The 11727-nt window shown below is 48.4% G+C and overlaps 1 protein-coding gene across 4 annotated transcripts in view; it reads left to right on the forward strand.

The window, feature by feature from the left end:
- LOC107316822 (kalirin-like) overlaps nt 1-11727 on the forward strand; it is a 34337-nt gene extending 22610 nt beyond the window's left edge. For 2 of the 4 annotated variants that reach the window (XM_015868770.2, XM_015868769.2), the window contains exons 2-7: nt 657-2386; nt 6526-6700; nt 7448-7652; nt 8078-8700; nt 9117-9262; nt 10030-11727. In XM_015868770.2, coding sequence (XP_015724256.1) covers nt 819-2386; nt 6526-6700; nt 7448-7652; nt 8078-8700; nt 9117-9262; nt 10030-10825 — 3513 coding nt within the window. In that variant the 5' untranslated portion in view covers nt 657-818 and the 3' untranslated portion in view covers nt 10826-11727. The remainder of the gene's footprint in view (nt 1-656; nt 2387-6525; nt 6701-7447; nt 7653-8077; nt 8701-9116; nt 9263-10029) is intronic. The other 2 variants (XM_015868771.2, XM_032445794.1) reach the window with 1 other exon arrangement.

Raw genomic sequence — 11727 nt, forward strand, 5'->3', positions numbered from 1 at the left:
GGGAACAACCTTGACAACCACAATTTCTCTTTCTGAGCTGTAATTTGGGATGATCATTCAGACCTGCTGCTCAGTGTTTCAGAGGGTACATTTGTGAGGCACCTCAATCTCTGCACTAGAAAGGCTTTGGAAAGACTTGCTTGACAGTCATTAACCTGTGAAGGGTAAATCAAGTCACCACCACCAAGCCTTCTTCTTTCACCTTGCTTCCTGAGCTGTCCTGCAAACCACACCATCATTCCCACCCCTCCCTCTTGCTCAGCTCCCACATTTTTGTCTGCAACCCATTTGAGAAAAAGAACTCATGCTCTCTTCTAAATCTTCCACCTCCTTAATACTTCTGTGTGAGTAAGCTAGGCCTGCAACAAGCACTTCTAAGTATTTCTCACTAGAGTTGAGCAGTGTTTTTGTGAGGGAGCTGCTGAGCATAGTATCAGCTTCTCCAAAATTAAAACCGGTAGTGCAAGGCCTCTGCTGGCTTGGCTAGAGGTGAGAAAGATTCCCCGCCCCAAGCCCTGTGGTTCACCCCCTAGTGCTCTGTTTCTACCCAAGCTGTTGGTGGTCAGCTTCTGCATTCCTTAGAAGCAGGTCTGCTATTGCATCCTGCAAGCCATCACCAGGCTGCTTCAGTAACTCATCTTTCCTTCCATTCACAGGTCTTCTGCGCATGGCAACTCAACCCATGTGAGAGTCCACTTATGTGAGTACCCAGCAGCACACTTTGCTGTCTGTGGACATTGACTGCCATCTAAGAGACAACCCAGCTCCCTCCTCTCCCCCTAGAAGCCACTGTCTTAGAGCCTCCATGTGCATTTGCTATGACATACATCAATGTTGATGAGAGACAGGAACACTGCCGGGTGATCTTGAGCTGCCAAAATAATCAGCTCTATGCACAACATGGCTTAAAGGAGTTTTCAGTTAGCAGCATGCATCCACTAAAGAACTTAGACACTCATATTTTTTCTGGGGACTTCCCCACTCTACACTCCTGCCACACAGGCAAGGCGCTTTTGGCCAGTCCTGTGGAAAAACGGATGTATCGGAGCGTGGAGAACCTTCACTGGGCAACAGTAGCTGACTCTGGGCTGTATTCTCACTGCCGGAGCCTGGATAACGAGATCATCTTTCGCTATAGAGGCACCCGTCAGTGGTCAGAAAGCTGCGTGGATGTGGCCCCCAGAAGGAGCACATTGGAGTCTTTGAGAAATCTTTCTCTCCGTCATAAACAGACATCACAGTCAGCACAGAATGTGCTCCTCCCTCCTTATGTCAAAGTGCCTCAGTGGCTCTTCCCTTCTGCAGAGGACAAAGCACTGCGCGAGGATGCCAAAAAAGAGCTGAAGGAGAAGCTGAGGCTGCACAGCAGTAAGGTGGCAGAGCCCAACAAGCCAGTGCGTCCACAGGCAGCCCTGACTGACCTGGCAGCACAGGAGTATTCTGAATGCCAGGTGTGCCAGCAGTACAAGAATGGTTGTGCTGTCAGCTGCTGCACAGTGTTGGTGGAACACACTGCTCTGAGACACAGCCTCACCGGGAGGCAGAGACTCTGTGTCGCACACAGGATCATCAGTCCAGAAGACATCAAGCAGGAGGCTCAGCGGAGGCTTCGACTCCACAGGCAGAATAGCTCCCCTAGCTTGCCCTTCCAGCATGCTGAGGAAAGCTATGAGATGGAGAAATCCAGAACAGCAGAATCGCTGGAACGACTCAGTGGGGAAATAGATGTCAGAGAAAGACTGGGGCAGAGCAGGAAAAGCCGCTGTAAAGGGAGGCTGTACATACCCACCTTTGAGGAATTCAAGCAAATGAGAAGTAAGGAGGCAAATCCTTCTGCTGGCAGCAGAGAGACAACAAAGTGCTTGAGTAAGGGTCTGCTTGGAAACCAGCCCCTGGGTGAGGAGAGCAGTAGGAACATCTGTCCAGAAGATTTGGGAACCAAAGCTGTGAATGAAGCTGCCATCGCAGCAGAGGATGATGATGTGTTCCAAGAAAACCACACCTCTGCTGGGTTTTCACAATATCCAGTCACATGGGATGGTTTCAGGATAAGCAGCCCTGAAGTTAAGGACAGAACTGTCCAGATCTCCAGCCCGGATATATCCCCGGTCCCCATTTGCTCTAGCCCTATTCCACGATCATCTTTGCAGGCAGGAGCAATACGCAAAGCTGGGCAGGAGATCTTCAGTGGTGAGCAGCAGAAAGGAGAGACAAGACAATTAAATGATGTCCTCCACCTTGCAGGGCAGCCACTGGCTTCTGAAGCCCAGTCCTCTTGCTGTTCATCGCTGCTGTTAGAAGGCGCAGACTTGTCAAGCTATGGAGCTAAGCTTCAAAAAATGAAGGATGAATTCATAGGTTCAGCCCTGGAACTTATTAAGAAAAGGTAACATGCTCTGTGGTGTCGCCTGGAAGTAGTTCCTTTGTTAGCTATCTGGTCTCTCTCCTGATATGCACGTTTAACTCCTGTAGCATAAATGTGCTGCTGACAGAGCCTTTTGTCTTGAGGTCTCTGCAGCGTGTTGACACGTCTTTAAGCCACTGAGCTTAAAATCCATCTTTGTTTGTGATTAAGCTTAAAAACCCCCACCATTTTGTGCACCTTAGTCCCTTAATCCTGTCCAGACAGCAGTTAATAGCAGCCCTGGTGCTCAGTTTCCCACTCATTTTATTTTTGTAGTAAATTTGTTGTAAGTATAAAACAACAGAGAGATAAAAAAAACATTCACACAATCCCTTTGGAAAAAAAAAGATGTAAAGTCTGTCATGTCATTGCAGAACATTAATGCAGGTAGTGCGACGTGCAGCAAAAAGGGCTTTCACTTACTGTCTTTGTGTAGTGAACTGGCAAACAACTGAGAGTAGGATGACTTGTGTGAGCCTTTTACTGCCCTCCAGAGTATCAGCAGAGCCAGCAAGTGAAAGTACCTACTGTCCCTCTGCCAGCACCAGCAGTGTGAGCAAAATAATTGCCTGAAGCCTTCCTCCTCCTTCTCCAGATGCTTTATTCCTCTCTCTGGGTAAGATGCTCACAAGGACTGCTTTCTCTGTCCTAGTTTTGGACACTGCTGTCCTGCTGCCTTCCTTCCTTCCTTCCAAAGAAATGGAAGCTTTCCCATGCAGGCAAGTGGCACAACAGGGATCAGCAAAGTTCTGTAAGTTAGGAACACCGGGCGGTGTCATGGTGAGCACAGGCTGATGGGAAGAGGAGGAGTGCTGGTGGAGTGGCTTGTTTCATAAGTCTGGCTTTCTGGACTGGCTTTGCCAAGAATTACATCTGACTGGCTTCCTGGATGCTTCCAGCATCCACACATGCAGTGCTGAAATGCCAGGGCATTGGCCTTGAGCACTGGCTTGAACTCTAGAGCTCTTCAGTACTAGAGATGATGGCGACTTCTGCACAGGAATGAGAGTCATCTGAAACAGCCCCTATGGAGCTGTAGCTGCCCATCTAAACAGAACCAGAGTGACGAGCAGAGATACTTGGGCAGCTCCATAATCCAAGGCTTCCTTCAGCTGTCCAGCTCAGCCTTTGTGCTAGAGTGTGAAAGCCTGATGAGGAAATAGACCAAAAAAAGCTGTGGCGTGCAATCATTTTCACTGAGTAGGTTATTTTTATCTCCAGTGTGAAGTGAAATGAAATGCACAGAATGGCACAAGCTATGAGTAAGAGTACAAGAACAGCTGGCTGAGTAGATCAAAGGTTTGACTAAGTATCCAGAGCCTGAGGTACGTGCATAGCAAGGTATACAGGAACTGCATAGTGCATGTGGTGTTTCTTCCTACTACCCTCTCTGCTTCCAAATACTTTCTGCTCAGGGCTTTTATGATTTCAGCGCAGTTTCTGTGCTTTTAATATCCTAGTTGCCTTTGTATCTGTGAAGGTATTGTCTCCCTAGTTGGGTTTGTTAAAATACATACAGTTTTGTAATCAACAGAATGGGAATTCATCTAAAAATGTGAATTGCAGTATTAGAAAGATTGTTTCATGTCAGTGAACAACCCTGACCTGTTTATTTCAGATACTAACAACAGTTAGTGGTAAAGGCCGTAATTTGTTCAGGATAGCAGGAGGGAACTCATCTGTTGGCATTGCCAAGGTAGAGCTTAGTAGGAAACACTAGTTTCCTTTGGCTGGAAAAGTCTCTATTTTCCATCATTTTCACCTGAGACTTTAAGAGCTGATTATTTATTTGTAACCTAAGCTGATTCTCACTGCAGAGGTAGGAGTCTTCTTGTCGTTTGGGTCCTATACTGTGTTGACTGGGCTATGCTTTTTCCTAAGTCTTACATGAAAGCAGCTGAAAGCTGGGAATTTGGGCCTATTTTCAGATGTAGAACTCAGCAAGTCTTTGATAGAGATGTTGTGATGGAATGTCACAGAATAAGACAGCTGAAATCGTCTTTCTTGTGGTTTTGTGTAAGTGCTACAATTTTACAGATCAGCTTTGTCTGGTAAGTTAATTGCCTTCCTATTCACTTATACATATTTATTTAAGACTCATTGAATTGGCTTAATGTTTTACCAGAGAGTATTTTATTTTCGGCTTAGGAATCGTAGCAGCTTTCATCCCCTCCTGGGTCATTGGATACATTTAACTCGGGTTGTAGTCCTGGATGGGAGGAGTTGTTGTGATCTAGGCAGAAATTCTGTAGGCATTTCTATAGATCGTCCGCTTTCTGAACCTTGGAATAAGGATGTGCAGAAAGGAAACATGCTCAGATACACCCTGTTGGCTCTGTGTGCCTCAGCGTGCTCCTTTCCTTCTGTATATTTCAGTCAGAAGCTATTCTGAGCAGGAGCAAGTTTTGGAAACGTTGTTTTTTGGCTGTGGCAGATCCTCATTAAGAGTTTCTTACTGCCCCAACCTCTGACTTCCCTCCTTCAGGTGTGCCCTGCTCAGCTCTTTGCATTTTACCCAAATCAGTGCAATATTGTTGAGATGATCTGGATGGGAATATGTGAGGGAGGATATGTTTCAAACACAGATGGTTTCAAAGATTTATTCTAGAATCCAGATTACGGCCACATAGAGTGCTGAAGGAGTGGTACCACCACGTGGCTGGGGACTGGAGGGAGGAAAGAGACAGGACCAGGCCAGTACCATCTGACCACAGCCCTACCATGCACCTGCAGTGTTCTAACACAGACGGTAATACAGACTGCTCCAGAGCAGCGTGGGTTTTGGCCTCTCCTTCCTACAGGCCAGGGGGGCCAAAATGTCATTTCTAAATCCACAGAGCAGGGCATTAGCACAGCAAAAGCAAAAGCCAGGAGTCTCCTGTTACACTGTGCCAATGCTGCACGCCCACAGCTCAACTCTTCAGTTGGTAAATCTGGTGGTGTCAGCTGGGACCTGGAAGCACTGATGGAGGAAGATGAAGCTGCAAAGTTTCAGACCAACTTTTTTGGCCTGACAAGAGCCAGTCTGTGTTCTGGGAGATTTGTTCCCTCTTCAGTGATCTCAGTATTGGCTGATGGTTTGTTGTCAGAGCCAACTGTCATTCATCATAAAGAAAATGCCCATCTGTCTCATGTGTTTGCTTGTAGCTGACAGTGTTGGAATTGTGCATTAGCAGTATGACCTACCAGCATCAGTTCACAAGAGGAGCCTTTAAAAAGAAGCAGATTTTATCACAGGAGATGTTTGTTAAGCACAAGGTACATTCATAACCTTAAATATTTCTAGACACCAGCTTCCACTATGCACAAACATCCGTGTTCTGTCCATTTACAGGTTGTGCCACAAACTGCAGCCTGGCCACCACTGTGTCAAGTCAGTGGTTTTGTACCACGCTGTGTCTGTCTGGAGGGGTGTTATCTACAGGGAGAGGAGTGTTGGGTTGGAACAGGCTTCCTGTATCAGCCAGGCCAGCCCCTTGTTACTGGCAGACAGCTGTGACTAAGAGCATCCCAGAATTGCCCAGTGAGACTCGCAGGCTGCCATTTATTTCAGGGCTCTTCAGTGCACCAAGATCCTGATCACGAGCTCCCTGGAAGGAGAGGGAATCTTCCCAGTGGTTTCTGTGATTTTGGGATCATATGAGATGAAGAACAGAGGGAGAGCTCCTTTAATCCTCCAATCTCTTCAAAGTTTTGTGGTTTCTTGCAGGTGATTTTCTTACACATGAGCAGTATGGCTTCTGTGTTGACAGCATCTCTTTAAATAGCAGGAAAAATGGATATAGCCTACTTAGAAGGAGGTTTTTCTGGTCCCAGTGGGTGAAGCTCACGTTTTATGAACACAAAATAGTCCTGTGAACACCTGAGACTTGATATCCCAGACTGATTCTGGTATGAGTGCAATTACTTATTTGCACTGCTATAACAGAGCTGTATTTAGAGCCCCTGAAACACAGACACAGAGATCTATGCCAACCAGACTAGATTCCTGCCTGAACTTTCCCTGACCTGCTGTGGTTGGGCTGATCAGACTCTGCCTTTCTGCTCGGTCTCATCTGCGTCAGGAATGGCAGGTAAGCTGCAGACGTGATGTTCATCAGAATTTGCTTCTTTCCTTGCAGCTGCAATGCTGAGACTGCTGCCAAATCCCCCTCTGAGGGACAGTGTGAGCTGAAGGAAGACGATCGCCCACCTCCAGAGGACAGCCAGCAAGCCACAGCAATGTCCATGGCAACAGAGAGCTGGGAGGATAAGACAAGCAATGAGAAATCCAGTGATGCTCAACCTGCGGGGAATGTAAGGGAGAGGAATTCACCTCTCATTTTGTGTGTTTAGGACTTTTTCTTGTCAGAAGCTCTGAAAGTTCTCTTTGTTGTAGAAGCTGGGCAGCTTGGCATCTGAGATCACATCAACTCCCACCATCAATTTATCAGAAGGATTTATAGTGCCTACTTCATTGCACTTAAGGAAACGGTTGTGTAACAGTTGTGTGCCCCTGCCTGTCTGCCACTGCAGGGAGCTCAGCAAAAAGCCCCACGTGGCTTTCACCGTGCCACCAGCCCTCTGTTGCCACAGTGCCCGCTCCTTCTATTGTCCACACTTAGTCAATCCACTAATGTAGGTAAGGCTTAAAGGCCTGGACCAGCAGCTCTGAAATATTCACAGATCAGAGAGAATCAAAGTTAGATCCCTGTAGGACTGACGCAACTGTGACTTCAGAGCCTTAGCCAGGGCTGTGTTGTTCACTTCTCCATGCTTATTCAACAGTTGTGGCCCAGCCACCACTGAACTGCTGTACTGACAGCTACAGAGCCACAGGGGAGAGGAGTCCTTGCTGTTGGAACTAAGCAAGACAGAGGGACATGGGGTTTGTGATCATGTAATCATAGAACATCCCAAACTGACCATGTAGAAGATCTGCATTTCAAACTGCCCTGCTAATGACTTGCCTTTTTCCTCCTTTGGCAACTGAAATCCAGTGGCTGCAAAGCAGACATTGCTTTGACCGCTGCCTTGCTCCAACCCCACTTGCCTTTCTTGCAGACCTCCAGTCCCAGCTGCCGCCGATCCAGCTCTGACATCGTCCATGAGAGCACGGATGGTGCCAAGGCCCAGAGGGAGTGCCGGCTGCGGCCGCACTTCAGTGACCCCATGCCAACAGACTCAGTGAAGAGGAAGCAGCTGGAGCTGAAGATTGCAGCAGCAGCACGGCAGCATGCACAGAAACGCCGGCAGGAGCGAGATTATGGTACGCACCTCCTGCACTCTGTGGTGGGCCGGATGCTTAACCTGCTATTCTAGTGTAAATATATTGTAACTCTACTGACCTGGGGAAGGGAAGCACTCCAGAGTTAACCTTGATGTACAAGAAATCAGGATCTATCCTGCTGTGTCTCTGTCCCTGTCTGGAAGATGGCAGTGGGAGAGGGAGCCCAAACAAGATCACAGATAGCGGCAGTGCAGGGAAGACAAGCTTCGCCCATCAATTACTTCTGATCCCCACTCCCTAACTTCCCAGCAGCAAAACAGGGGGAGACAGCCAACAGCCAACAGCCCTGCTTTCATCAGATCTCCCCACCAGGGCTCCTGCTGCTGGCGGCTTTGCCAGTTTGAGTTCCCCAGGTGATCTCTGTTTGGCTGGCAGTGCCTGTAATGATTTGTGTCTGTTCTCAGGTCCAGTGGTAGCAAAAGCCAACCTCGGCCATGGCAGCAGCTTTGATGAGACTCGCCGTGCCCCGCGTGGCTCCCTCCGTTCCAGACGTCACTGGAGCAACGTCAGCAGCCTGAGCACAGACAGCGGGATTGTGGGTGTGAACGATGTCCGTGATGACCTGGATCCCAGTGAGGCCGCCCGGACCAAGTCTGCAGAGGTGGAGAGGGCAGACAGTGGCATTAGCCAGATGTCAGCCAGGAAGTGGAGGAACAGGGCATCTGAAACACTGAGCTCCCTGCAGGCCTGGGAAGCCCACCGGCCCTGTACCGACTGTGGAGAAAGGGACCTCCCAGTAGAGACAGACATGCAGAACTGTAATCAGAGGCGGGCTGACCTCTGTGAGAAGTGCCGCAAGCGTAGGACGGAGCGCAAGGAGTCTGTGCTGGAGTTTGTCAACACGGAGGCCAGCTATGGAGAGGACCTGCGCATCATCAAAGAGGAGTTCTACCTCCCCATGCAGTCAGCTGGGCTGCTGACTCAGGAGCAGCTCCTTGGCATCTTCAGCAATATCCAGGAGCTCATTGACCTCAATGAAAGCTTCTTGGAGATACTTCAGGAAGAAATCGATCAGGCCTTTGATCAGGTATGGTGTCTGCATGCTGATCTGGGCAGGTAGGAATAGGTTTTGTGTTAGTGAGGCAGCACAGCTGGAGTCGGGGGATTGGGAGGTAGGATCGTGGGTTCTGGTCATCTCCCCAGTCCCTTGCTCACTCAATTATTGTAAACCAGTGTTTTCAGTAGATCAGTGCCAGGTAACATCTGCTGGCCTCACTCTGCAATGGTAATGCCACTGCCTTTAGCAGGTCATCAGCCATTTATCCCATTAACAGGACCTAATTGTCCTATTACCAAAGTTAGCTTTAAGTCACGTAGCTTGGACACTTTCAAGAGTGTGACCACAGGTCCTACAGCAAGTTTGTACCAATAGCACTGAATGCAGGCCCTGTGCTTACGCTTCTCCTGAGCTAACCCAGCAGGGGCTGTATTGCGTGTTTGCAGGGGGATGATGACCTGATGACTGTGTGCATCGGCGAGATATTTCTAGAGTTCGTCAACATGTTGCCGGCCTTTCAGACCTACTGTCTGCAGCAGTCCTCCTCTGTCAACATGCTCAATGCTCTGGAGAAGGAGAAAGAGTTGCTCAGGTGAGGAGAGAGGGCACCAGGCTGAGGGCAAAGCTCAGCTGGATCAAAGTCTTGATGCTAATGTTGGTTAGGGATGAGCTGTGATATCTTGGGGTGAGGAGCTTTATCCTTCAGAATATGTTCAGCCCTCAGTATGCTCAGCGAGGCAGCCTGCTGGCATCCATCTATATACGGTATTTTGTGCTACCAGTGTTTGCCCACTGACCACAGAGCTTAGCTTTCACTAAAGAACACCCAGCTAAGAACATTCTCAGTCTGAGCACCAGAGCACGGTTTGGATTTCCACTGGGAAAAACCACTGGGTGAAGTGTGCATGACTTGAATGTTCCCCATTCCTCACCCCAGTCTGCTGGGCGAGTCATTTCTCTGTTTCCATTGCAACAGCTATAAAATGATGACAGTGCCAAATGCTTGTTTAGAGAGCTTTGCGATCAAATGATAAAAGAAGCTACAAATTTATGTAATCTGATATAAACTGATGCATTTGCCTCGGGCCTATGTCAGTGTGTACCAGGGAAAGATCACATCCTCACTGTTTTACAGTGATTAACAGATGACTGCTAGGATATTACAGTCTAGCATACCAGGCCCCTTGTCACTGCTCTGCAGCTGAGCATGGCTGCAGACGTTTTTAATTCTTGAGAAGACAAAATTCACAAGGCAGCACTCAGCAGCTGTCAGCACCTCACTGCTCCTTTGCATTTAGGATTGCAGCATCTGCTGACAAAACAGCCACCATTTCATTCCTTCTTCTTAAATCCCTGCAGAATATTCCTCAATGTGTCCCAGAATGACAACACGGCACTGCGACGGATGAACTTGAGGTCCTTTCTGATGGCCCCTTTGCAAAGGGTCACAAAGTACCCGCTGCTGCTCAGCAGAATCATCAAGGCCACCACCGAGTACCACCCAGATCACGGCAGCCTGCGGGAGGCCAAGAGCCGCATCGAGTCCCACCTGGAGCACATCAACATGAAAACCAAGCAGGAAGGGAACACGTGGACCCTCCGCTCCTTTCGCCAAGACAGCAAGAAAAAGAGGGAAGTCATTAACATTGAAATGAGGGAAACCGCCCTGAAAACTGTGGGATGGCTGCGGGAAGAAACACGATTTGTGATGGAGGGGTCTCTGCAGCTGGCCCAGCCCCCTGACGGCCAGTGGGTAAAGAAAGGCAGCAAGACCCTGAAGTTCCAGAACATGCAGGTCCTGCTCCTGGTGAATATGAAACGTGTGTCTGAGTCCAGCCTGGAGTCAGCTGAGCCTGGGCCTGTGAAGGATGCTGTGCTAGTACTCATCAGGGACAAAAATAATGGCAAGTTCCATTTGCTCAGGGAGCCCTTGAGGCTGAGTAATTGCATTGTCTCCACTGATCCTGACTGTGATGACACTTTTGAACTCATTGAAATCAGGAGGGAGGCGTTTGTGTTCCGGGACAGCGACCGGGCACGGACTCACCACTGGTTCCGGCAGATCAGGCGGTACTCGCGGGAGTTGGGCTCCTGGAAGAAGCGTCGGAACGCGCTGCCCAACATCATGATCAGCACACCTCATACCAGGCCCTGAGTGCCGCCTGAGCAGCACGCTGTGACACTGGGCTTGGCCAGAGCCACGTGGGAGGACCGCGGAGAGCCTCGGCGGCTTGAATTTGCTTCATGGAGAACATGGAAAGGAGTCCGACACATGAACTACTGAGCAGCACTGGAACCAAGTGTTACTGCCTTATCCTGGTCTCCAGCCTCAGGACTCAGAGCCTGCTCGTGGCTGATGTACATACACAGAGGGTCCTGCTGAGGAGCAGACCTCTGGAGGAAAATGAGTTCAATGTGTTGATATTGCACTGTGGGAGAATGACGTATGATGCCTGCGTTTGCATGAATTCTGTTGAAAGCCGGTCTTGGTTACGTGAGAGAGGTTTCCACCATTGACTATATTTCATCAGCAGTAGGTAAAGTCAGGGTCAAAGTTAGGTGCAGGATTATGCAGAAGAGGAGGAAAGTTGGAGAAAATATTTTCCATCATTACTCCCAAGGACTGTATTTCATTTTTCAATTGCACCCTCAGTCAAAATACTTGTTTTAAAGGTCTTTCATATTTAATCCAAATCAAGTAGGAGTCCATTTTCTCAGATCCATCTGCATGCTCACAGCACATTAAAAAGGTCAGACGATGAAAGGGGTTCTTGCTCTCTCACGTGTGCAACCCAAATACATGTAAAGGCCCTTGGAAGAGCAGTATCCCCCCATTGGAAGTCTGCATTTCATGGACTTAAGAGACTGAATCATCACAGCGCATCTAAAATATTTCAGACCTGTATGTAAATATGGCTCTGCTACCACGAATAGTGAACTTAAAATGCGATTATTTAAATGATGTAATCTAATGTATTTCAGAATTTAACTGAAAGGAACAATTGACGTTGTCCAGTAGAGAAACATAAAAGGTTTTAATAATTATGTTTCAATGGC

Source organism: Coturnix japonica, chromosome 7, assembly GCF_001577835.2.
Source record: "Coturnix japonica isolate 7356 chromosome 7, Coturnix japonica 2.1, whole genome shotgun sequence".
NCBI classification, from domain to species: domain Eukaryota; kingdom Metazoa; phylum Chordata; class Aves; order Galliformes; family Phasianidae; genus Coturnix; species Coturnix japonica.